General features: G+C 40.3%; 1 protein-coding gene across 2 annotated transcripts; it reads right to left on the reverse strand.

The window, feature by feature from the left end:
• Positions 1 to 1842: 1842 nt before the first annotated feature.
• On the reverse strand, positions 1843 to 22676 carry UCHL5 (ubiquitin C-terminal hydrolase L5). 2 transcript variants are annotated; one of them, XM_054980218.1, is made up of 12 exons: positions 22418 to 22676; positions 20350 to 20413; positions 19314 to 19419; positions 10940 to 11065; positions 10799 to 10860; positions 10581 to 10711; positions 9767 to 9830; positions 8392 to 8494; positions 7417 to 7530; positions 6306 to 6335; positions 3871 to 3969; positions 1843 to 2592 (listed from the first exon to the last, which is right to left on the reverse strand). In XM_054980218.1, the coding sequence occupies exons 1-12, from the start codon at positions 22497 to 22499 to the stop codon at positions 2548 to 2550; spliced, it is 1026 nt and encodes a 341-aa protein (XP_054836193.1). In that variant the 5' UTR covers positions 22500 to 22676; the 3' UTR covers positions 1843 to 2547. The 2 variants fall into 2 exon arrangements, with proteins under 2 accessions (XP_054836193.1, XP_054836194.1); XM_054980219.1 differs by lacking the exon at positions 6306 to 6335 and having other exon boundaries at positions 22418 to 22674.
• Positions 22677 to 22854: the final 178 nt, after the last annotated feature.

Below are 22854 nucleotides of genomic sequence, written 5' to 3' on the forward strand. Positions count from 1 at the left end.
GGTAGGCTTTCCAGCTGCTCACTCTCGGAACTTATCAGGAAACTGCTTTTAGATGTTAGCTCATTGATTACTGCTCCCTGTGCTAGATTTCTTGCAACAGCGTGTAAGATTCATACAGAAATAGTAAAAAGTGTAACTGATTTTTAACAAATATTATCTATTTCCAAAGAATTTTAGTGTAAATTATGTTTTATGTGCTGTAATTTTGTTTTATTCAAAGGAACAGTTTTGGATGTTCTGTGCTGGTCCTAGACCGTATTAATAAAATATTGACCCGCAGAAGCCAGGTCTACTCACCCACAGCACTCCCTGCCTCTGCAGGCGCCTGATTTTGCTGCAGAAGTCACAGATACCAGCCCTTGAATCCTATATGAGGCAAAGTACTTTCAATTTACACAAGCAGATACCTTGTTTTTTTCACTTTAGAAATTTTAAAAATTGAGAATTGGTCAAGAACAAGGTAATATAGGATGTTAAGCTCGTAAAACGGTCTGCACCACTGCAGACAGATTCGTTTATTAATTTTCCTTTGTATTAAAATATTATTTCATGCTGATAAAAGTGTGGAGAAGCTTCTACTCCTTTACATTGCTTGTGGTGTTGGTTACCTATTGCAGAAAATTTTTTAACATAGGTGAGTATTCAAACACTGAAATCCTCCACCTACCACCTGACATGGAATAGTATTGGACATGTAGATAAAAAGCTAAGACCTACTCTGAGGAAAAAAATGACCTATTGAGTATCCTTAATAACCATGAAATATGAGAGTGCCATTTCTGATGAGGAAAAGAGCCAGATTACATGAGATAAGGAGCAACGAGACAAACAAAAGAGCCACAAAGAGTATTTAAGAAGCCATTCTATTGATAACTTGCAACTAACAAGTATGTGATAAGATCCATTGCATGTCCGTACTCAGCGTCTATGTGGAAGCCTGACCCAACTTATACCATTACCTGTGTACCCCCCACACAAGCCACTTTCCCAGGTACAATTCCAAGCCAGTAAGATACATAAGCAAGCCATATGGTTGGACTACAGCATAGGTCTCTCATATGACTGGGTTGAGGAAAGACCTGAGCTGTCAGGCCTCACATCCCTGCCTCCAGTACATAGATCCTCAAGGGTATGGGACTGCAAAGGGGCCTCTTTTTCATGCTGCTGTTATGACTGATGGCCCAGGCTGCTGAGGGGCTAAAAAAAACAGCCCATAAAAGGAACCCCACCATTACATTTAGTCTGAATATTTAAGCGCAGACTAATCTCTTTAGAGCAACCAAGATGATAACTTTCATTTTTTGTCTTCTGGCATAGTTATCTTGCTATCCCCAAGAAACTGCCCATGGTTCAGTAACAGAAGAGTTCTGTAATAAAGTTATCTACTGCACAGCCTGTTTGTCTGGAAAGTCCACCCAATGGAGGCACCAAAGATATTTCCTGCCACCATTAGTGGGATATGTCTAAAACACATGTTGCATGCTTCCTGCAAAAGACAAAGTCAACCAAAGATTCCACTGTTAAAAAGACTAGGTTGGATGTAAAACTCTGCTTGTCCTGTACAGTATTGGAGAATGAAAATATAGAATTTGTTTAATTCAGAATATTAGGAAAAATATATACATGTAGTGATGTACACCAGTGCAGGTCAAATTAAAAATTCTCCAAAGAAACCTACCGCATAGCACTTCATATAGCAAATAAGCATCTCTAGCAAGACTAGAAAATATTGTAAACCTCTTTTTTTTTGTAGTTTTGTTGTCAAAAAACAGTAGAAGAAGAAATGGATTGCACGGGGAAACCAACCACATGATCTATTAATATAATACTGCAACATACAGGTTTGACAAAATAAAAATGGGAATATTTATTTATTTCCCTACAAAGCAATAATCTCTTGAGCTTATTCACTGGTCTTGTAAATGACTCTACCGTTCAAATTGTAGCTTCAAGTCTGTAAAAAATTTAGACAAACTCCATAAAAACAAGAACACTGGACAAGCCGCTGAAAGATCAAGAGTGCAATCCTCTGCAAAGTTTCTCCAGCCCAAGCCCGTTAGGCATAGATTGCAGTAACTCTGCACAGGATAATGCTGTCGGAGACCAAGACAGTTAGTGGTGATAAGCAAAGAAAAGTCAACGTAATTTTTAAAAGAAAAAAATTAAGCTTTCTTTGCATAACTATATTTAAAGGCTTCACAGAGAGAAGATACTTAAATATGTTCATTACAGTAAAAAGATTTACATTACTTGCACAAGTTTGGGTCCATACAAATTGTAGCTGCATTTCCTGATTAAATATGAAGAATCAGTTGTATCACTGTTAAATACTGGAATTTGATGGAGTCTCTAAAAGCCATTCCTAAGTGGTACATGCACATGATGCAGGGGGGAAAGGGAAGATTTATAAGACCCCGTGCGAATGGTACAGGACAAATTGTTACAAACGTGCACTGGACAAATTTGAACTTTACAAGAAGTCTTGCAGGGTTATTTTGATGAAGACAAAAATTCAGGCGTGCACTTTCCCCTCCATAAACGAAATCTTCATTTGGCCTCTTGAGCTTTCTTAGCATTCTGTTTTTCTTTTGCCTAAAAAGATAAAGGCAAACACAAATACCATGATACATGCTGTGACACAGTACAGTATTTGCTGCTGCACCTCAACATATACAAGAAATCCCTGTCAAAAGACTTAGCATGATATTGTAACTACCTCTCCCAAATCCATTAAGCATCCTGATATCCAGTTACACACAATTATTTCAGGAAATCCTTGAACCAAAGAACGTGTATGATTCCCCTTGCTCCAACTTTTGTAAATGCATGTCTTGAGACTGCTGCCATATAGGGTACAGGTCATTAGTATAATTCCCATCATGAAGAACATCTGTGACCATGAAGGCAAAAACTACCAAGTGAGCCTAATATAAAACATGTGGCAATGGTAATAATGCTGGATGCTCCTGCTACAGCCAAAGATAACTCAGCCCCAAAGTAGGCTGAACTTCCTCAAAGGAGGAAGAGGGGGATCTCTCCTGTCAGATCACACTAAAAAGACAATGACCCAGAACTCAGGCTGGCATTCAGGGGACAAGAGTTTGAAAGCTCAACTCATTTCAAAAATACACCTGTACTTGAAAAGAATTTTACACCAGATGTACAATAGTGACTGCCCCCTATTATTAACTTTCTCCAAGTTTGGCAGGCATAAAGAAAAGGTGCATTCAAAGAGGCTAGGAATTCAAGCTTGTCACTTATTAAGAGCTGAACTGGACTATGTGCTGCTAAAACTCTGACAGCTGTTACCCGTTAACTGGTGTTTATATAAGCCAATAGCCCCAAAGTTTTGTGAATTCCAATTGCTATTTTGATTTAAATTGGTATCAGACAATCAAAGAATCTCACTTACAAGATTTATTTACATCACACCAGGGAAGTACAAATGAAAAGCAGTTTCAAGAAAACAACCCAAATAAGGTGAGCTGAGCCATTAAGCAACTTAATAGCTTGACAGAAGACTGTCTGGGCATGTTACACATATCTTCATTAAATGTGCTTGGAGTTAAACCATATCAGCAAATCAATGTTACAATTGTAACTAGAACACAAGAGGAAATAGCAAAAAGCCATCAAGTCAATGGCAAAGATCCTACAGAAGGAGATTCAACTGCGTGCCACATTCTGAACATGCACATTGAGAGTGCGCCACCTAATGTTCACAGCAAAAAAAGGAAGGTAAGACTGTAAAGAGAATATTAGTTGCTTTTCCTTCCTATCATTAAAAAAAGCTAACAGAGCTATTATTTTGCTTCTGATTATACATAAATCCAGCAATGATCTAGTGAATGTATGGGGCTTCCAGCTCACCTTTTCTACAAGTGGGATTAATTGTTGGTGTTCTGCTAAAGTCTTCAGCAATTCCATGATGAAAGGTAGGTAGTTATGTTTTCTTCTAATGTTTTCAATCTGCAAGAATAGACAATATTTACATTAGATTCTCTCTTCCAGGGCCTACAAAGTTTTATCTCCTTACACATGTTTAAGTGCAACAGCAGATAAATCTACACAGCACCCCCCAAAAGCATTTGCTGGCAAGTCCCCCGACCTTCTGGAGGCAGAGAGGTAGGAGGAGAGACAGACAATGACAAGAGGATGAAACATTTAGACCTCACCCCTCCTTGAGCTGGGATAAAAGTTTAGTGGACCGAGCAGACAGCACCCTTATTTGTCTGGGTGTGTGCAAAGGCACACAAAGTCTACACAGATTTATATTAAGGCTTACAATAGCACACTCAAGTTTCTTAAGTTTCTCTGGAAAAAAAAGTGGGGGGGGGGGAGAAAAACCAAGTTCACAGGAAACCCCACAGTATCTGAAGGAAAACCATTTGCTTTCTGAAGAATGTGAGGCATCTTCACTGGGTAGATCTTAACAGATGGGAGGCAGCTCAAATACCTAAAGAAGGTGATATGGCATGCAAACATACCAGTTCATCCTGTATATGAACCTTCAGCCATAACAACTCAAGACACAAGAAAACCCAACCATAAAGTTATCACAACATTATATCAACATAAAACAGGAAGAATTTCATAAAAACTTGCTTTGATTTAAGTTTTAAGGTAAATAATTTAAAGGAAAACCAGATTTACATACACTGCAATTACAATTAATTTTTTTAAAGCAAGCAACCAGCAAGTATTTGTGCAAAACAGCTTCCGTTTAACCATCTCATGCCACCTATGAAGAAAAAAACTTGAGCGTGCAATCCTATGCACACTTATTTGAAAGTAGTCCCCACTAAAGCTAATGAGAATTACAAATGAATAAATATGTATAGGATTGAGCTGCAAGAGAGGAAAGAGAAGAAACATTACAGGCATGTACTATTATTTTCAGGAAATGTTCAAATCAATGAGAAAGTTTTATTGACTGCAGGCCAACATTTTGGTATATAGTGATTAATATAAGGATACTGATAATACTGTAACTTCTGACATCAGAAGAGAAGATCTGCAGGAGGTAAGGGGAAGGTCATTCTGGCTTGTGTTACCTGCCAGGAGTCTTAATTCTCAGAAAGAATAGCCTCAACCATTAGCTCAAGAATGAAGAGCTGCAGTGATCTGGCTTCTTGTACACCATGCCAGAGGGAACTTTTCTCCAGCCACCAGTGCCTTGTGTCTGCAGTAATGGTGGAGGGGGAGGGGGAGAGAGCACTGGCCTCTGCCACCAGCCAGCTACTGCAGCCAATTTATCTCAGAAAGGGAAGATTAGCATTCTACCAAAGTGGTTAACTGTTGCACTGTAGCATTGTCAGACCAATCACTCCCCTCTTGTGTAGCTTGTTTTAGCAAGTGGGCCTGAGCAGAAGGTCAGTATCTTACATTCTTTTAAGTACAGCCCCTGCCATAAAGACTGTGCTTTGAATTTTAAACTGCTCTGAGAAACCACTTTTGATTGAGAAGCGGGATGAATAAATAAAAGGACATCTAAAAAGTAGGGAGGTAATGTGTTTTGAGAGAGAATACTGATGTCAGGTAATATTAACACCAGCCCCTCAATTGTCTGTTAGGCAAAAAGTTTTAGCCCTCATGGCTGTAGAGATGAAAGAACAACGGTGCTGCTCAGAAGCCACGAGGCAAGTAAAAACGTCCTCAGCAAATCAATCATATTGCTCAGCTTACTTAGGATACCATGAAGAATATTTCCAAGTTACCCTCTGTACTGAGCAGGACATCGTCCACTTGGGGCATCACTGTTCTACTAATGCACTTGGAACAATACTTTTGCAGTAAAATAAAGTGTCTAATATCTTGAAAAAAAAACATGGTATTACGTATATAGCACGTTATAGTGTAACACAACTGAATCATAGTATTTAGACCAAAGTACTACAGCTGGAACAGATGTTACTGCAGCTAGGTAACTCCCATCAACCCATGATAGTTGACAGCACAATGCCAAGTCCAAGTTTAGCCAAGGTCGTCCTTCCCGTTTGTGAAGAAGGTACTCACAAGCTGGGACTTTCCTATTCACAGCATTAGAATGGCCATCTTGTACAGGTCTGCTCTTCCAGCATTAATTGGAGCAGAACACTCATATGTGCAGTTAATTGTGGGAGTGAGACAGTTGCAGACAGCATGGACAGACTGTGCTGGTCCCACAGAATGCAGAGACCACAGAGCAAGAAAGTGGATGTTTTATTGGAAGAACTGATACTAAAAATCATGGCAGCTAGCTCAAGAAAAGGGGAAGGTTAAAAAAAAAACAGGAGCTAAGCAAGTTAGATTACAAACCATCTGACCTTGCTGGAGGGATCAGGTTGCACAGCCCCCTAGAATCAAGGCAGAGAAGAAGTTTCAACAAGGGATGTGGAAGGAGGGGGGATAAAAATCCAGCATGAAATTAAAAAATAAAAATGAAGGCATCTTTCCATCTCTAACATCATCAGGCCTCACAAGTCCATTTTGAAGGAGATAATGGAAGATGCAAACCAATGGAAATGGGTGATTCATGTCAACTTCCATGGAACTGAATAGTGGTCCAAGGTTCCAATGTCACACCTTCACAGAATCTTCTACTCTTTAAAAGAAATTGCAATTTTCCATGGATAACTGGGGCACATCATTTGATTTAACTGTCCGCTTTGAAATACAAGGCACTGGAGGCATTCTCTTACTAAATGGGAACTGTGCCATGTTTCTTTTGCTGTGTTTCTTATGAAATTTCAAGAAATCTAAGATGCCAAGTGAATGATTTTCAAACTGTGATCCTGGGATGATCCCAAATTTGGGATCCCAAATCCCAAAACTTATTAGGGATTCTTTAGTCAGAAAAAAACAGGTAAGATAAGCTTCCTTGATGCATTACCAGTCTTCTAGAAAGTGCAGAAGAATGTGTATGCTGGGTGGATTTTAGGAGCAACTATAAGGCCCAGAACGCCTGTGTAAACCCTGTACAGGTGGACCAATTGTGCACCCTATAGAACCATCTGCAACAAACAGGGCTTTATGGCAGACATGCTAGAGCTAATCAGAAAGCAAGTCAATGTAAAAAGGGGTACCTTCAGAAGGAAAACCTGAAAGCCATTTTTCTGAACATTTTTTTAAGCTATCTGTAACTGACATGATCTACACTGTTTTTTTTTAAGAGCAGCACACCGAGTTAGGCAGCCATCGTTCTGGACACAGAATCTTTTATTTAATGCCAAATGAAAAATAAGTTAACTTAAAAGCTCACAATGCTCTCACATGCCATGCTGACCTGAAAAGGGATGTAGTTTCACCCATTCTGTGCCTCACATTTTGTGGGATCAACACAGCAACAGAGTACAGTGTTCCTCAAGCTTCCCCCCCCCCCCCGTTTTAGTCAGACAACTTTTACCTTTTACTATGCAGGGCAAGAACTCTACACACCTTGTATCTTTTCAACTTTTGGTTTTCTTCATCAATTAACATCTGGTATTTGGCAACTTCTGACTGAATAGAGCTTAGTATATTACTGCTCTGGTCTGTATCCATGGGCTCTTCCTTTTGGGGGAAAAAAGAGGATAAAGAATGTGTGTTGTTCCCATCACTGTGCAGTCCATTTAAGACTGCCATGACAAAACAGACAATGTCACAATGGTCAACATTCCAACCCAACCTTTATAGTCCTTCGTGGTAGGACCTCTCTCGAAAATAAAGTGCGTGTACATTTTTCTTATTTATTTCATTGGATGTATAGCCTGCTCTTCCCACAAGTGGGCTCAGAGCAGGTAACAGCAAGTAATAAAAATCACACAAAACATATTAAAAACATAAAATTCAGCGCAAGAAGGCAGCTACATAGGAGCCCATATGTCAAACCCAACCCAACATCCATATGCCCAGCAGAAAACCTCTGTCTTACAGGCCTGGTGGAAAGATAGTAAATCCCACTGGGCCCTAGTTTCCGCAGGCAGAGAGTTCCACCAGGTAGGCGCCAAGACCAAAAAGGCCCTGGCCCTGGTCGAAGCCAGGCGAGCATTCTTGGGGCCAGAGACCACCAACAGTTGTTTATCAGCTGACCTAAGTACCCTCTGGGGAACACATGCATCACCTATACAAAACTTCAACACTTTTTTCAGTGTCTACTTTAGAAACAAATTACAATGTATTGGAGTTTTCTCATTTGAGCTTAAGCTATTCTCCCTCGTTTTAAATGCACCTTCATTTGCATATGAACTTGAGAGCTTTTATACACTTAAATTTTTACTACAGAAAGAGAACAAGTAAAAGTATGTTTAACATACATTGTCACTCAGAATCAGCTACTTTTTAGAAAGCCAATGGAGGTATGTTTCCTGTAGTTTAGCTAGATCGGACTTCCCATTTGTGCCAGAAACACAGCCTATTTAATTCACACAATACCTCAGCAAGCTGTCTTTGCAACTCTGAAATTTTCTGCTCATATATCATTTTCCTGTCAGATACAATTGCCATCAAGTTAAACCTTATTTCACCTTCACTATACCTACAAAATAAAAACAAAATTGTCATCACTGTACGAAGAGTTATTAATGATCTTCAATTAACAAAACACAAAGCCAATTAAATGTCACATTCTTTCAGGAGCAAATTCAGCCCCTGGTAATGAAACAGTACTACTCTCCTCTTTCCCTTGTGTGTGAATTTCCTGAAAGGTCAAATGGCATAACTTACATATGTCACATTTATTTGTTTAGAAAATTTAATTTCTGTTCTGTTATAACAAGCAAAGTGTGTACAAGAAAATCAAAACAGGTGAGAGAAATGAAAACCGATCAGAATAGAACTGTTGTAGCATAGTACTTGAGTGGATGGACTGTGAATTCACACTCTGCTGGCTTGAATCTCACTAGTGTCATGAGCTCAGCAGGTGGCCTTGGGTAAGCCAGTCCTCTCAGCCCCAGATCACCAGATGTATTATGGGGAAAAATAACAATCCAGAGTTTGTTCACCGCTCTGAATGGGGCACTAATCTGTCTAAGAGAGTGGTATATAAGAGCAATTATTACCATTTCATTCCATCAGGACTCACATGTTCTCCCAGCACAAGGTCTCTTCTGCTAACATAAACCCACTTACATTAATGCAAGCATGTGTTACAGAAGAATCCTTAGGCCAGAGGAATGTGTGAACACCTGAAGAAGCATGAAGTAGGATTCAGCCTTAAGAATATTATGATTCCATTGCTCTATGGATCCTGTTTTAGTTCCAGCTGTGCATGCACATTTAATAATTTTCAGCTTGATGCTTAGGAATGTCCAGGATTTCACTGTAGCTAAAAAAATGTCTAAGCATGGGGAGAAATCTAATAAATTTTTGCCTGTGACGGAGTCTGGGGAAAGAAATATTGTTTGTTTGTAGTAGCTGATTTCTCTAGGCCCATTCATACAATCCTTAGTAGAGAAAGGAGCAAAACAGCCCAAACTGTTAGCCATCTGAGACTATTCCAAGGACTGTGCCCAATGGAAGAGGTGAGAAAGGTAGTCATGCAACATGTGACCATTCTACCTTATGCTGAGTCAGTTTTAAAGCAGTTTGGGCTGTTTAAGTGTAGTTTACAATCAATTTCCTGCTTGTGACATGCAACTTGAAATTACAGGTGTCAGCAGAACCAAATACCATACAAATATATCCCAAGAAATATAGAGGTAAAAGCAGACTTGTGTGTAGGAAGCAGACCAGAGTACAATTAAGAACTAGTATAACATTCAAGTTTCATTATAAAAACAGTTGAGCTGTATACGTGTAAAATGTTTACTTTTGTATTCTTTTTTCTATGACAGGTCTTACAGCGCTGATCCAGTCATCTTGATTACATACTCCTGAAATGAAACATAAAATAAGAAGTGTAAGTCAACATTCCTGCAGGTACAGAATTTCAGACTTTTAAAATAATCAATAAAAGGCAAAATCATGGCTCCACTAAACTCAATTACACAATTCTGAATGTGGTATTTTATGATCTAAGCAAGATCAATGTACTACAGATAGGCATAGGGCCCTTATAGAAATCTTTAAAGTACAACATATTACATTTAGTGGGTGGCAAGGCTTTTACTAGTAGTTTATATCACAAGGAAACTTAAGCTAGTCTCCCCCCCTCTCCCACCAAGTATTTTCTGGCATCTATGCAGCTTTTGATGCATATCTGACAATGCACTGGTTTCTTCTGTTTCTGGTTTAGCATTTTAATTATTTTTAATGTGCTACACATTTTGTCTAAAGTAAATGTTTACTGTTTAAATAGTAAGAACAGAAATATTTTAGCTGTTCATGATCATTTGGGGGTAGAAAGGGACTGAAATAATAAAAGTGAAAAGTTCTGATAAAGCATTTTTTGTGACAAGAATGGGGGAACGTTGTTAAGAGCTACAGTCTTTTACAGAAAACCATTTACTGCCCTCCCCCAAGTCTTCAAGTTTAATGCAATTTATGCAGTTTTAACCAGTCAACCCACTACATTAGTCTACTGACAGTCATTAATCAATCTGAGAGAAGATGGAGGCTTTCAGCCACTGCAAGACTTCCCAAAGTGAGATATGAAGAATATTAAGGCAAAAAGAAAATGTTACCCAAGTCAATTGGGCCTTCCCTCAGACCGTCAAGTTCATATAATCTCCCATTTACAGGAACGTAACTGACAAAATGGAAAGCATCTTCTTCTTTAGCTGTCGACTTTGCGTCAAACTCAAACATTTGTTGTCTAAAGGCAAGTGAAAGAAGAGGATGGAATTTAAACAGTCTCCAAATATCGACTTGCTTATTTCTGAGAACTGCAGTTTTATATTACCTGGCAAAACTGTTATGCACTTGTCGAATCACTTCTGAGTTACTTAACGCTAAACCCTTCATCTAAAATTAAAATGAGAAATTCAGTCATATCGATCAAAGCAAGATGGTCCCAAAGAGTTAACAGAATGATTGTACATACCGCTGCATCAAAGCTTTGTGAGAATTCTTTGAACTCTGACAGTGTTTCTCCTAAGTGCACATCTTGATGGGTACAGTTCAATAGCACACTTACTATGGCTTGAGTTGCACAAGCATTATTTATTACCTGCAAAAATAATATGAAAATAACAGTTTAATGCTGATAAAATTACAAAAGGAGTTTCATTTCCCCAAGAGAATCCCTACATTTTTGGGGGCTCTGAACCTGCAGAATATCAGAGAGCTGTCCATAGCTGTTCCACGCTCTCTAAGCACACATATTTAAACATACAATACACTACGCTGCAGATTCACGTACAGAAGTAATTACAGCTGGTGCTTTATCACCCTAACCTTTAACCAACAAGCAGAGAATTCTGTTGTAAAGTTTAGTCAGATTATTCTATTGCCTTTGAATAGGATTTTGGATGGTATATCCTCTTGTATCAGCACAGGAAATTAATACCTCATATGTAGTACTGACCAGGAGCCCCAAAAATATTTCATCTACAGATTTATAACTACCCAATTACTTAAAAAATTGCAACGCTATTTTTTTATTCTTTAAACTGAACTGACAAAAGGCAACAAACACCTCGCCTGGCCTCCTATAGCCTCTTTGACAATACAAATACTCTTTGAATATCATCAGCTGTGTAGGCATACAAAAAGTGCTTAAGATACAGATCTGTATTTAAAGATAAAGGGGTAAAAACAACAAGGAAAAATACAGTACAAAGGCAGAAGAAGAAAACTTATATGCTCCAAACTGGGAAAAGAACACTGTTTGATGGATCCTTAAGGGAACAAGCGCATAGACAGATGAGACGGAAGACCTACAGACATTAAAAAGAGTCATGAACCATGATAATAAAACAAGTTTGACATTTCCACAGGCAAGGATGAGTCTAATTTCTTCAACATTACTATGTAGCATGACAATGCTGAATTATAGGAAGATCAGAAGCACACAGATGTTAGCTCTTCAGATTATGTTTTGGTCATATTAGATATAAAAACTAAAGCACATATGTAAATTAAATATCACAACAGCATAAACGTACTATGACTTGTGTCTAGCTAGTATAAAATAGTGTAAAATAGAAGCTGCAAGCCCATTGTTCTGTCTACAGTGCAATGACATGTAACTACATTGCATCAAGTGGGTGCAGCTCGGGTTACTGTGGTCTAGCATAGCCTCAACTAGAGTAGCTATGGGCCAGGAAAAAGTTGCCACCCCCAAGATTGTTCCATATGCTTATCTTAAGATGCATGGTGAGACTGGGAAGAATGAAGCACTCCAACTACTCTACTCAATTATTATAAGAAAGCAAAACCAAAGTATAACAACTATCATCATCAAACTGCAAGCAAGTGGCAGCCAGTCATCCAAAAGTTTGAGGAATCTCCAGATGCCAAGTATACTTGCACCAACTATATTTCGAAGATTAACTTCAAACAGGGCGTGCCAAAATTTAAAGACAAACACTACCCGCAATGTTCAACAGCATCTGTGAAAATCTTACAAGACTAGTTTGACAAAACAAAAACTAGGGAATTCAGAGTTAAGGCAAAAATTGTATCCTTAACTCACCTTATTGTACCTAGGTATCCTAGCTTATATATGGTGATCCAGAGTTCTGAGGCCCCAAATATAGGACCGTATCATACCTAGGCATAACAAGGAGGCCAAATTTTACAAGGCTGCATATAAAGCTGACCACATTGATAGACATGCATGTAACTTTAAATAGAGGTTTAGTTATCATTAGAACTAATTATCAATGATGCTCATTTTCTTTACCACTTACCTGGATGTTACGAAAACTTCATGAATTACTAGACAGGTTATTCAGCCGTTGCATAAAAATGTAAACTTATGGAAATAGTTTATTACATGCTTTTCCATAAAATTTTAATGAGGTTATTTTTGGTGGGGAGGATGGAAATTTAATGGGAAACAAGTGGCAGAATGTGCAGTGCCAATTTTCATAATGATTACACCATTGACTGGGCTGCAGCAAAGAGTTCTAATGCTTTCAATTATATGCTTATGTGTTTAATAGCAACGAGCTGGATCCTACATACCATCAACAGAAGAAGGTGTCTGTGTATCTTCTCTGCCTCCTCCTTTTCCCAGCAGCTCTGAGACCTCCAAAAAGTTGATGTGAGTGCTGGGAAAGTTTTGTGGAAAAAAATGCTACAGGAAATGGAGACTGCTCTGAGGAGGAGGATCTGGGGGAATTTATCCTCACCTATCTCACCCATGACTTAAGTCCCTCTAACTTCCCCATCACATTTTTGGAGGTCCCAGGATGTTGCTGGGGGAAAGGGAAAGATCCACCACATCCACCCCTGCACGTATGGCTTGCTGGATCATTTCTATAGATGCATATAAGGAGAACTTAAATGTCAAAACTTAAGGACACAGTATCAGATAATACAAGACAGAATACTGAATTGGGCACAACAACCTCACACATATAAACTGCTGCCTTGATAGTATATTAGACTACTTCTAAGAAGCGCAGTAAATGAGAGTTCAAATAAGTAAGATTTATTTTTAAGCAGTTCTTTATTTAAATTGTAAAGCAGTTTCTGATAACAACTACCAGTTGGTAGTTGTTAACAGTTGTAGTGTAGTTGTAAACACGGGTGTGCAATTCTGGTTTCCAATTCGGGATAAACACCGAAATCGGACCCAATTCAGCTGGAGCAAGGGTGGGGGATTTAAAGTTTAAAGCGCCCCTCACGCTGCCTGCAAGCAGCGTGGGGGGCACTTTAAGTTTGGGGGGGGTTTAAGTGTTTAAGTTTGTGGGCACTTTAAGGGTGGGGGTTTAAAGTTTACAGCGCCACTTGCAAACGGTGCCTGTGGCAGCTTCTGCCACTGCCCAGCTGGTTGTTGCAGTGGAAGTGCTTGTGGGGGCCTCCGCAGGCTCCCAGGTGGTTGTTGCGGGATGCCTGGCTGCCTCCCCACAAGGTAAATGGGGTGGGGAGTGGAGGGGCTGGGCCAGGACAAAACTTCCTCCGGCTTTTTCACTTTGGCGTGTTCTAAACTTTTACAGAGCATACCAAAGTGGTTTAGATACCTGAATCCCAAAGCAGTTTGCTGCTTTGGGATTCGGGTTATTCCAGATTGTTTTCCTGCTTCAGGTAAACCCGAAGTGGGAAACCTGTGCACACCCCTAGCTCTAAAGTAATCACCCTCTTCCTTACGAGAGAACCAAAACTGCTCCTTGGCTAGAGAAACTGCTAGAGATGAAGTAGTACAATGGATTGAATACAGGTGGCAGAAAAATCAGGATGAGTCCAACCAAACATGACACTGAACCCATTAAACCTTACTTTTCTACCAACTACGCATCTGCAGAGTATCTTCCAATGGATCTTTACTATATTGTTAAGAGAACAATTCAACAACTGGTTACTGAAGAGGTTGACATCTAGTATCCTGTTGTGATTTACTTACAAGACACTTCTAACATAAAATTATTTGCATCCCCTCAGATTTGGATGCCACATCACTTCTTGATTCTGTACTGGAACACACTCCCCAGACTAGACCTACGCTATCCAGAACAGGTCACACCTTAAATCCTGGGTCAGTCTTTCGACTCACCAGTAGCATTTCTGTCTTGTTGCAATTAAGTGTCAGTTTATTAGCCAACATCCACCCCAAAACAGCCTCCGGGCCATAGTTCAGGGTTTCTACAGCCTCTTTGGGACTGCCCAAAAGTGCGAGATAGTTGTCATCAGCATACTGGTCACAACCAAATCCGAATCTCAGGATGACCTCACCCAGTGGTTTCATGTAGATGTTAAAGAGCATAGGGGATAAGATGGAACCTTGCAGGACCCCTCAGGCCAACAGCCAAGAAGCTGAGCATTAGTCCCCCAGCACCACCTTCCGAAACCCACCTCCCTGTTAGGATTCGAATTGCTACAAAATGGTGTCTGACAATCCCAGCTTGGAAAGGCAGTCTAGAAGTATACCATGATAAAAAGCCATGGAGAGGTCCAAGAGGATCAACAGAGTCACACTGTCTCTGTCCATCCCCTGGTAAAGTTCATCCCCCAGGATGACCAAGAGTGCTTCAGTTACATAACAAAGCCTAAAAACAGACCAGAAATATCTAAACAATTTGCCTCATCTATGAAAGCTCAAAGTTGTCCAGCTTCCACCCATTCAATCCCCTTTGCTCAGGACAGGAACATTTGAGACTGGTTGATAGTTCCTGAGATATCCTGGGTTCAGGATAGGCTAAGTGGATGCATTTATCCCGTTTTAAGGTTGGAGTGACCGTCCCCTCTTTCAAGGAGGCATTAACCACCTCTTTAATCACCAAACGGTCTGAATAAGTGTCTACCCATGTACATATCCTCCTACTTGACAAAGTTCTTCCAACACACTCACTCTGAATTCCATTTCAAGCAGACACCATACTGCGGCCTGCTAGAAGCACAGCTTTTTCAGCAACTGCTCCTTGTAAGAGAACCCAAGATTCAATATGGCCCAAGAGCACTTAGAGCACCTGGGCTCTTAAACTCCTAGGACTTACAGGAGAATAACTATCTTCCATTCCACATTGGTGCTACCTGGCCAACTTTATTCTTTTTTGGTCTGAGTCAGATTCTCTTGTTGGCATGGAAGTGCCGAGCCATTAAAATGGTGAGATCATCATGTAATAATTCTCTGATAGGTAGCAATAGTGTCTGATACCAGAGATGCTTTGCTGGGGATTGGTTAGATCCTCTAATCAATCTCACTGAGGAGGCTACCTTAGGTCAGACTCCCACAAATATCTGGGAGCTCTGAACTTTTCTCTAGTCCCAACTTTATAACATGTAGAGACCCCAAGACCAGTGGAGGCCAGAGGTTAAAGACTTCTCCACTCTCTTGGTACAGCAAGGAAGTCTGTAGATGCTCTGAGAAACCTGCAACTACCTAGGTAAATTGAACTCAGCTGAGATAGATCAACATTATTACTTTGATATGAGAGACTGTGTGCTGTGTGATAGTGTTCTTTTCCCTGCGTTTTGTATTTTGACCCCTTTCCTCCCCCTTTTGAATCCATCCACCATTCCCTTTTTCTATAATAAACCTTCTTTCTAGTGGTTTTTATGCAAACTGATTTTTCATGTCTTCCATACTAATTAAAACCATCAGTCACTGTTTCTAGTAGCAAACTGTCTCCTTGCCTGCCCCCACAATGACAAAAATAGCAAAACCTTGAGCACAGAAGAGAAAGGTCTATACATACTCAGAAGACATAGTCTGTAAACTGACCAAAACAAATGAAGAAAAATTGCTCTAAAAACCATTCTGATAAGGACTGACAATGCTCCAGAGAGGATAGGAGGCAGAGAGCACCAGAGTGCCAGTTGAGGCTGGATAATCAATCTTCTCGAGCTCTTGTGAGAAAATCCTGGGAGAATTACAAACTGTTCTCCTACTTTTAAGTCCTCATCAGTTCCAAACCTATATAAAAACTGTTACTGTTTTTATTTTTTTACAGTAATGTTTATCACAAAAATTGTCAAGAAATCAAGAATATTTAGCTTATATAACTTTAGACGAGATTAAGCTGTAGGAATGCAGAAACCTATTCCATCACATGATCCTATAGAAACCCCTTTCATTGTTTAGGTGCCACCAAGTGCCAGTTCTTTGAACTGCAAATACAAAAAGCATTTCAAGATAAGGAAGAAATGATGTATTAGAATATCTCACTGGGAACTAGAGGTCTGTGATCCAGGTCTGGGATTTGGGGGAAGAGTTGGGTTTTTTGCTGATCCAGCCAACCCTGGCTTGCCCAAATCAAATCAGTGAATCCTGGACTCAGTCTGAGAACCTGGATCCAGAACCTGGATAAATCTGCATTAATCCAGGAAATGTTGCTTCAGCCTCATGCTAGCTCCTTCCTGGGCTTTTCCCATGTTTTTTTTCCCCAAGAGGGGAAGAGGTGGAGGGAGTGGGTGGCCAATGTGTGCAAGAGCCCCCATGTCTGTCCAGCTTCTGTGAGTGCCACTGGTTCAGTTGGGCTAAGTTGCAACAGTATCCATTGCTTCCGTATGGCTTGGCTGGAATTTCTGGAAATTCTCTGGTTTGATGTTGGTCTTCTTGCTTAGTTTGGTTCTAGGGGGATTCCATTCCCCTTTGTTCAGTTTCATTCTACTGGGCATTCTCTGGGTTGAGCTTGCATTTGGGAGTGTGCCTCTGACCAGTGGTAACCTTGCACCTGTGTGTTTCTGCCCGGGAGCCACCTTGGAAACCTTCCCACTATAAGAAGCAATGGAGAGTAGCTGGGCAGCTTGCTCATGGGGCACTTGGTTTGGGGGGGAGCATCACTTGTTCCTGTTAGGCTTTCTGTGTGTTGAGCTTGAATTTGGGAGTGTGCCTTGGCCATGGCAGCCTTGCCCCTGTGTGCTTTGGCCTGAGAGCCAGTTGTGATTTTCCCCCTCCCACAGGAAACAATGGAGAGTGGCTGCAGGAAGCTTGCTCAAGTGGCACTGAGGGGGGGGCACTTCAGTTTGGTTCTGTTGGGCTCTCTGTGTATTAACTTGAATTTGGTAGTGTGCCTTGGCCATCGCAGCCTTGCCCCGCTATGTTTTTGCAGTGGGAGTCAGCTTTGACTTTTCCCCCATAGGAAACAAGGGAGAGTGGTCGGGGCCACTTTGTTTAGGAGCCACAGAACTGGACCCTGGGGTTCAATCTTCCTGAAACATGGCAGGGAGGCTTTAGAGGACAGTCTGAAGTAGGTTCCCTGCAAATCTGGTGAAGTTTGCTTGAAAAATAATCCCCCACCAGCTCCTGAATAGCCCCCAGATAGGTTTCCCTATAGAAAATAGTGCCCCCCCCCCCCAATATCCATGATTCTCTAATCTTGCTGGACTGGATTAGAGAATCTTACCTCGAATTTCAGGGGAACCAATTTTTTGGGAACCACAATTTCCCCAAGCAACTGTTTCAATATTTTATCTCCAGGACCAGCAAATGCAAAGTTCCGAATTAAATAATTTTAGTGCAGATCTTTAAGTTGTCCTGGATTTCTTCATTCTAAAGTTGAATATTTAAACACAGTATTTTAAAAAATCTACAGCATTTAAATACCTTACATACCGTGCCACTTAACTGCTTTTAAGTGGAAAGAAGTAAGGCATGTGAGACTGAGAGCCAGTAAGCACAAGTACGATAAATAAATCACTTGAAGTAATTTTTTAAAAAGCCAAACCACAATTCTAGGGGAACAACAATTTCATATTTGGCTGTAGAACAAAGTGAAGAGGAGGAATGCAGGCTGAACAGGAAATAGTAAGACTGTAACATATGTTACATTAAGAAACGTTTGCACTTGGGATATGCTGCTTGGCAGGATTCAAAAGAAAACCAGAAGAATGAGGAGGGAATGAAGCAAGCCTAGGAAGTGAAAACTGCTAAAAGAAGGATAAGACATGAGCAGTTAAGGAGAAATTTTATTCTCTGAATCCTCACAATTAGGCTGGGTTTCAGAAACCATGAGCGCATTAAAGACCAAGTGAACGATTTCACTTTCATTCCAATCCAGAGGGCACTTTGTACTAAACAAAAAGCCTCAGGCTTAAATGGTACTCTGTTTTAAAGCCAGCACCCTCTGTAGTTTTCAGTATGACGCATTGTATCAGCCACACAAGTGAAATGAGGAAGATCAGATCTGTATTGCTCCTTCTCCATCTTGCTCCAACTAGTGGATACCAGGTTTTTGCTCAGAACAAATATAACAGCAAGACGAAGCATTCACTCTCCATCCATTACAGATGACAGGTTATTGAAAGAAGGGTCTCTGCCAAGATGGTATTCTAACCTGCCTTGGTTCACTTTCTAAATAGAAGTTTACAGGAGAAAAAAATCAAAAGGATGCCACCTCCTTTTGAGAGGTACCATATTTGTTGCATAAAGAAATTTGACTGGTCATGCCTCTTGGAGAAGACATGTACATTATATTTTGCTGTTCATATTTGTTTCAAAAGCAGTGTATATTTGTTTTGTTTAAGCAAAAGAAGTTTCTTACTAACTAGTACAAGAAAGTGAGTAAGAATAAAAGTTGTGTTCCGAACATGGTCAGTGCTGTGCACAATCAGCTTCACAGGATTAACATAATTCCAGCATGCATTTGCTCAAGTTTCTCTTATCATTTGTGACTATAATATCTTCAGTACAATTAACTGAATGCTCATTTTAATATGTACATGCTGTGATGACTTATCTGGCCTCTCATTGAACAACCTGTTCTACCAGGTTGCCTTTCTGATTGCATTATTTCACAGAACTACAATTTTCATTTACTGTATCTAAATTAAAATTGTCATAAAAGAATCATTCAACTTACTACACATACCTGTTTAGCAAAAAATATTGTGTCTAATCTGGAATCCTGAACCACAGAGCCAGCTGGTTCTTCACCTGGTTGCCACTTGAAAAGAAAAATTAACCCATGAACTGGCCTATATGAAGGGCAGAGAAAAAATATTAAAAAGAAACCCAATGAAGCTCATATTTCTAAAATGCTAAACATAGTTATTGGAAACTAATTCAACTGAAACTAATGGGACACTGAGAAAAAAAATGCCTTTTAGATCACACAGTATTAGAAGCCTGGACAGCAAGTGACCAGAACATTGCAGCATTAAGTGACAAAGTACTACATTTTTCAAGGGTGGGCAGGGTACAACCCTGTGGAATGATGGTCCCATATCAGGTTACAGGTGCCCTCAAAAATGAAGGTTTTAATAGGAAACTGTTGACTTAGATTGCATCAACAGAACTGACAGCACTGGCCAGGGGTTCAATAGGTCTGAAAATTTTCTCAGTCTGTTGAAATAACTGCTTTACCTAACAAAGTATATGATGCTATCATCAATGGCAGTTGCAGCGAATGATCACTGTATTTATCCTCATAGTTCTCAGTTTTGCATAGAAATGTCATAAACTCGACCTTTTAATCTTCAAATTTTTCTATTTCCTCTTATGGATACAAAAATTCTTGCCAACTGATTACCCATTTCACTGTATCTGTCAAAGCTGGTTCAAATGTTTGTGCTATAATAAAACTGTTAATCTTCAAAGGTATAACAGAACTTGGCATTTTACAGCGCACATTTACTTGTGGGGAACATAGCTCTAAAGTCAGCAAAGTTATGCCCAGATTGTGCTGTTATATAGCAAATAGCAGATATAAGTTATATGTTCCACATCGTCCCAAAATATCATGATACTCAAACTATAATGTAGGAACTCTACTACTTTCTAAATTCCCTGTGGAAGCAGGACACTGAAGATGTGGCATAAGAAATACTCTAAACAAATTTTAAATGTTATTAGCAGTAAGGTTGTGAAAAAAACCTAAGCTGTTTCTTCTAAAATGATCAACTTACTTTAATTTCTCAAAGTTCTCTGGCTCCAGACTCCATATTTCTTCAACCTGTGCACCCCTACAACCTAAAAACAAACAAACAAACCTACTTTAATTTTCTAGGCAAGAATGATTATAAACAAGCTATGCTTTTATCTAATCAACCTAGTCTCAGTACATAAGGAAATAATCTCCACCTGTTCTAGTACACTTTTCAGAGTCCCACATATTACCCCATTATAACAAACTACACAAGTCATGAAAGCCCCAAAACCTGAAGTCTGTACAAGCCTTCAAATTCAGAATTTGACCTTACACAATAGATCCTAAGCTCCTCACATCCATGAATTTAAAATATATTACTTCTTCCTGATTAGAATTCTAACAGACACCAATTCTGAAAATACTTGTTTACATTATAAGCATTAAGGTGATTAGAGGCTGAATGGGTTCATCAAGTAGGAAGGACAAGCCCACATTTTACACTGTTGTTCCCTCCTCAATTTAATCTTCACAACAACCCTGAAGGTAGGCTAAGCTAAGAGTGAGTGACTGACCAAAGTCACCCAGAGAGGGAGCTAGAACCTGGCTCGCCAAGATCCTAGTCCAACACTGAACGCTGCAACACACTAAGATAAATGATTAAAGTGCCTAAATCACCTATCTTGTTTATATGATCCAAATGGATAAAAAGTATCTCCACACTTAGGAAATATTAGAACAGTAGTAAATCTAACCTTTAAAAAAATTATTTTAGAACTGTGAACTGGAAACGTTATACATTTTATACCAAAAACAAAGTCTCATTGCTATAGAACAATGTAATACAGATGGGGTGAAAAGAGACTAAAAAATATACTAGAGAAGAAAAATTATCTGTCCTTGGAAGACATATGCCAACAAATCATTCAGCCCTCCGGAGGAAGCTCACTCAATCATATAGTAAATTACTGAGAATGAATTAGTGCACAGCATAAGCATAGAATCTTGCATATCTACAAATGTGCTCTATGACTCAGCTTCTCAAACTGGCAGCTCCTTTATACAGCTATTCCAGAAGCTAGCCACACCAGCATATTTTGTTTATCTCTGATAAGACACGAGATCTCTTAACTTTTTAATTAACCTGCATCCCTTCTTTCCAAATTTCTCAGAATGATGGTTTAGCCTCACAACAAACCCGAAAGATCGGTTAGGCTGAGAGGCAGTGCCTTGATGGCCCTGGGACCTCTCACACATTTTGAGACAGAAAAAAAAGCCAAGTTTGCAAACAAGCATACACTGCTGTTATAGTCCATGTGATCTTCCTGACAACCCATATGAGCGTGACACAAATTTGATGCTCATGCATTATACATAAGATTTACATTAACCATAATCAGCATACACATGAAACACCTTCTAAAGTGCAAATGCACAAAATGTACACACACAATTCTGTGCTATAAAGCAACATACATATGGGACTGGTTTGTACAAGCATACACTTGCTACATCATATACAAAGGTAACTGGCTCTTGAGCAGCCACAAAAACCAGCAGCATGTAAAGGAGCCCTGAACAAGTATCTGAACACAAGCTTCTGGCTTTCGACACTGTACCATCTTATAATGGTAACCATAAAAACAATGCACGGGGTGGGGTGTGGGCAGAAGAAACTAACATTTGCTTCCCTCCATGCCTGCAATGGAGGAAAGGTTGGCAACCATCAATTGCCACCCTTTCCAGACCTGTTGTACGTGTGGGGAGAAAAGAACGTGCTGAGGTTTTTATTCTGAGATACATTTTGACACACTTTTAAAAAGCTACTTTTCCCCCAAAGGCTAAAAGGCACCATACTACACGAATGCCTAAGAAATAAATAAGGGCGCTCTGGCTCTCGAAAGCTCATCCCTTAGCTGGTCTTTAAAAGGCGCTGCTGGACCCGAATCCTGTGTCCTTGGGGGACAGAAGGGAATCCTGGCCTTCCTTGGCACACGGTCGCTTCGCTTCACTAAAGCCCTGAAGTCAGCGAGGGCGGCAGCGGTTGCCCGTCCCTCTTCCTCCTCGCCCTCCCTCCGACCCACCACCTCGGAGGGCCCAAACCTCACCAAACCCCTTGATAAGTTCCGTGAAGACGCCCGGGTCGCTCTCCATGAGGCACCACTCGCCGGCGCTGCCTCCTCCCGCCATGGCGCTGGACCGGCGGCGGCTGCAACAGCCTCCAACAGGTTCGGCTTCTTCTCGCCCGCCGGCAGCCTCGCGCCACCCGCGAACGCTCTGCCAGACGCACGCAACGCACAGCCCACCCCCTTTCCCGAGAACCCCCACGGCCGACGGCTTTGGTTCCCCATCAGGCGATGACGTCAGTGAGCTTGCGCGGAAAAAAGCGGCCGGAAATCCACCAACATCCTGATTATTACATAGAGGTAGAAACTATGAGGAAGACTTCCGGTCTGTATTTGAAGGCATGCGTGGTAGGAACGCAAAGCGCCTCCTTATCGCCATGGTGCTTTGATGGGGGGAGTTGAGCCGCAGGTTCTGTCGG

The sequence above is a fragment of the Eublepharis macularius genome, chromosome 5, assembly GCF_028583425.1.
Source record: "Eublepharis macularius isolate TG4126 chromosome 5, MPM_Emac_v1.0, whole genome shotgun sequence".
Lineage (NCBI taxonomy): Eukaryota > Metazoa > Chordata > Lepidosauria > Squamata > Eublepharidae > Eublepharis > Eublepharis macularius.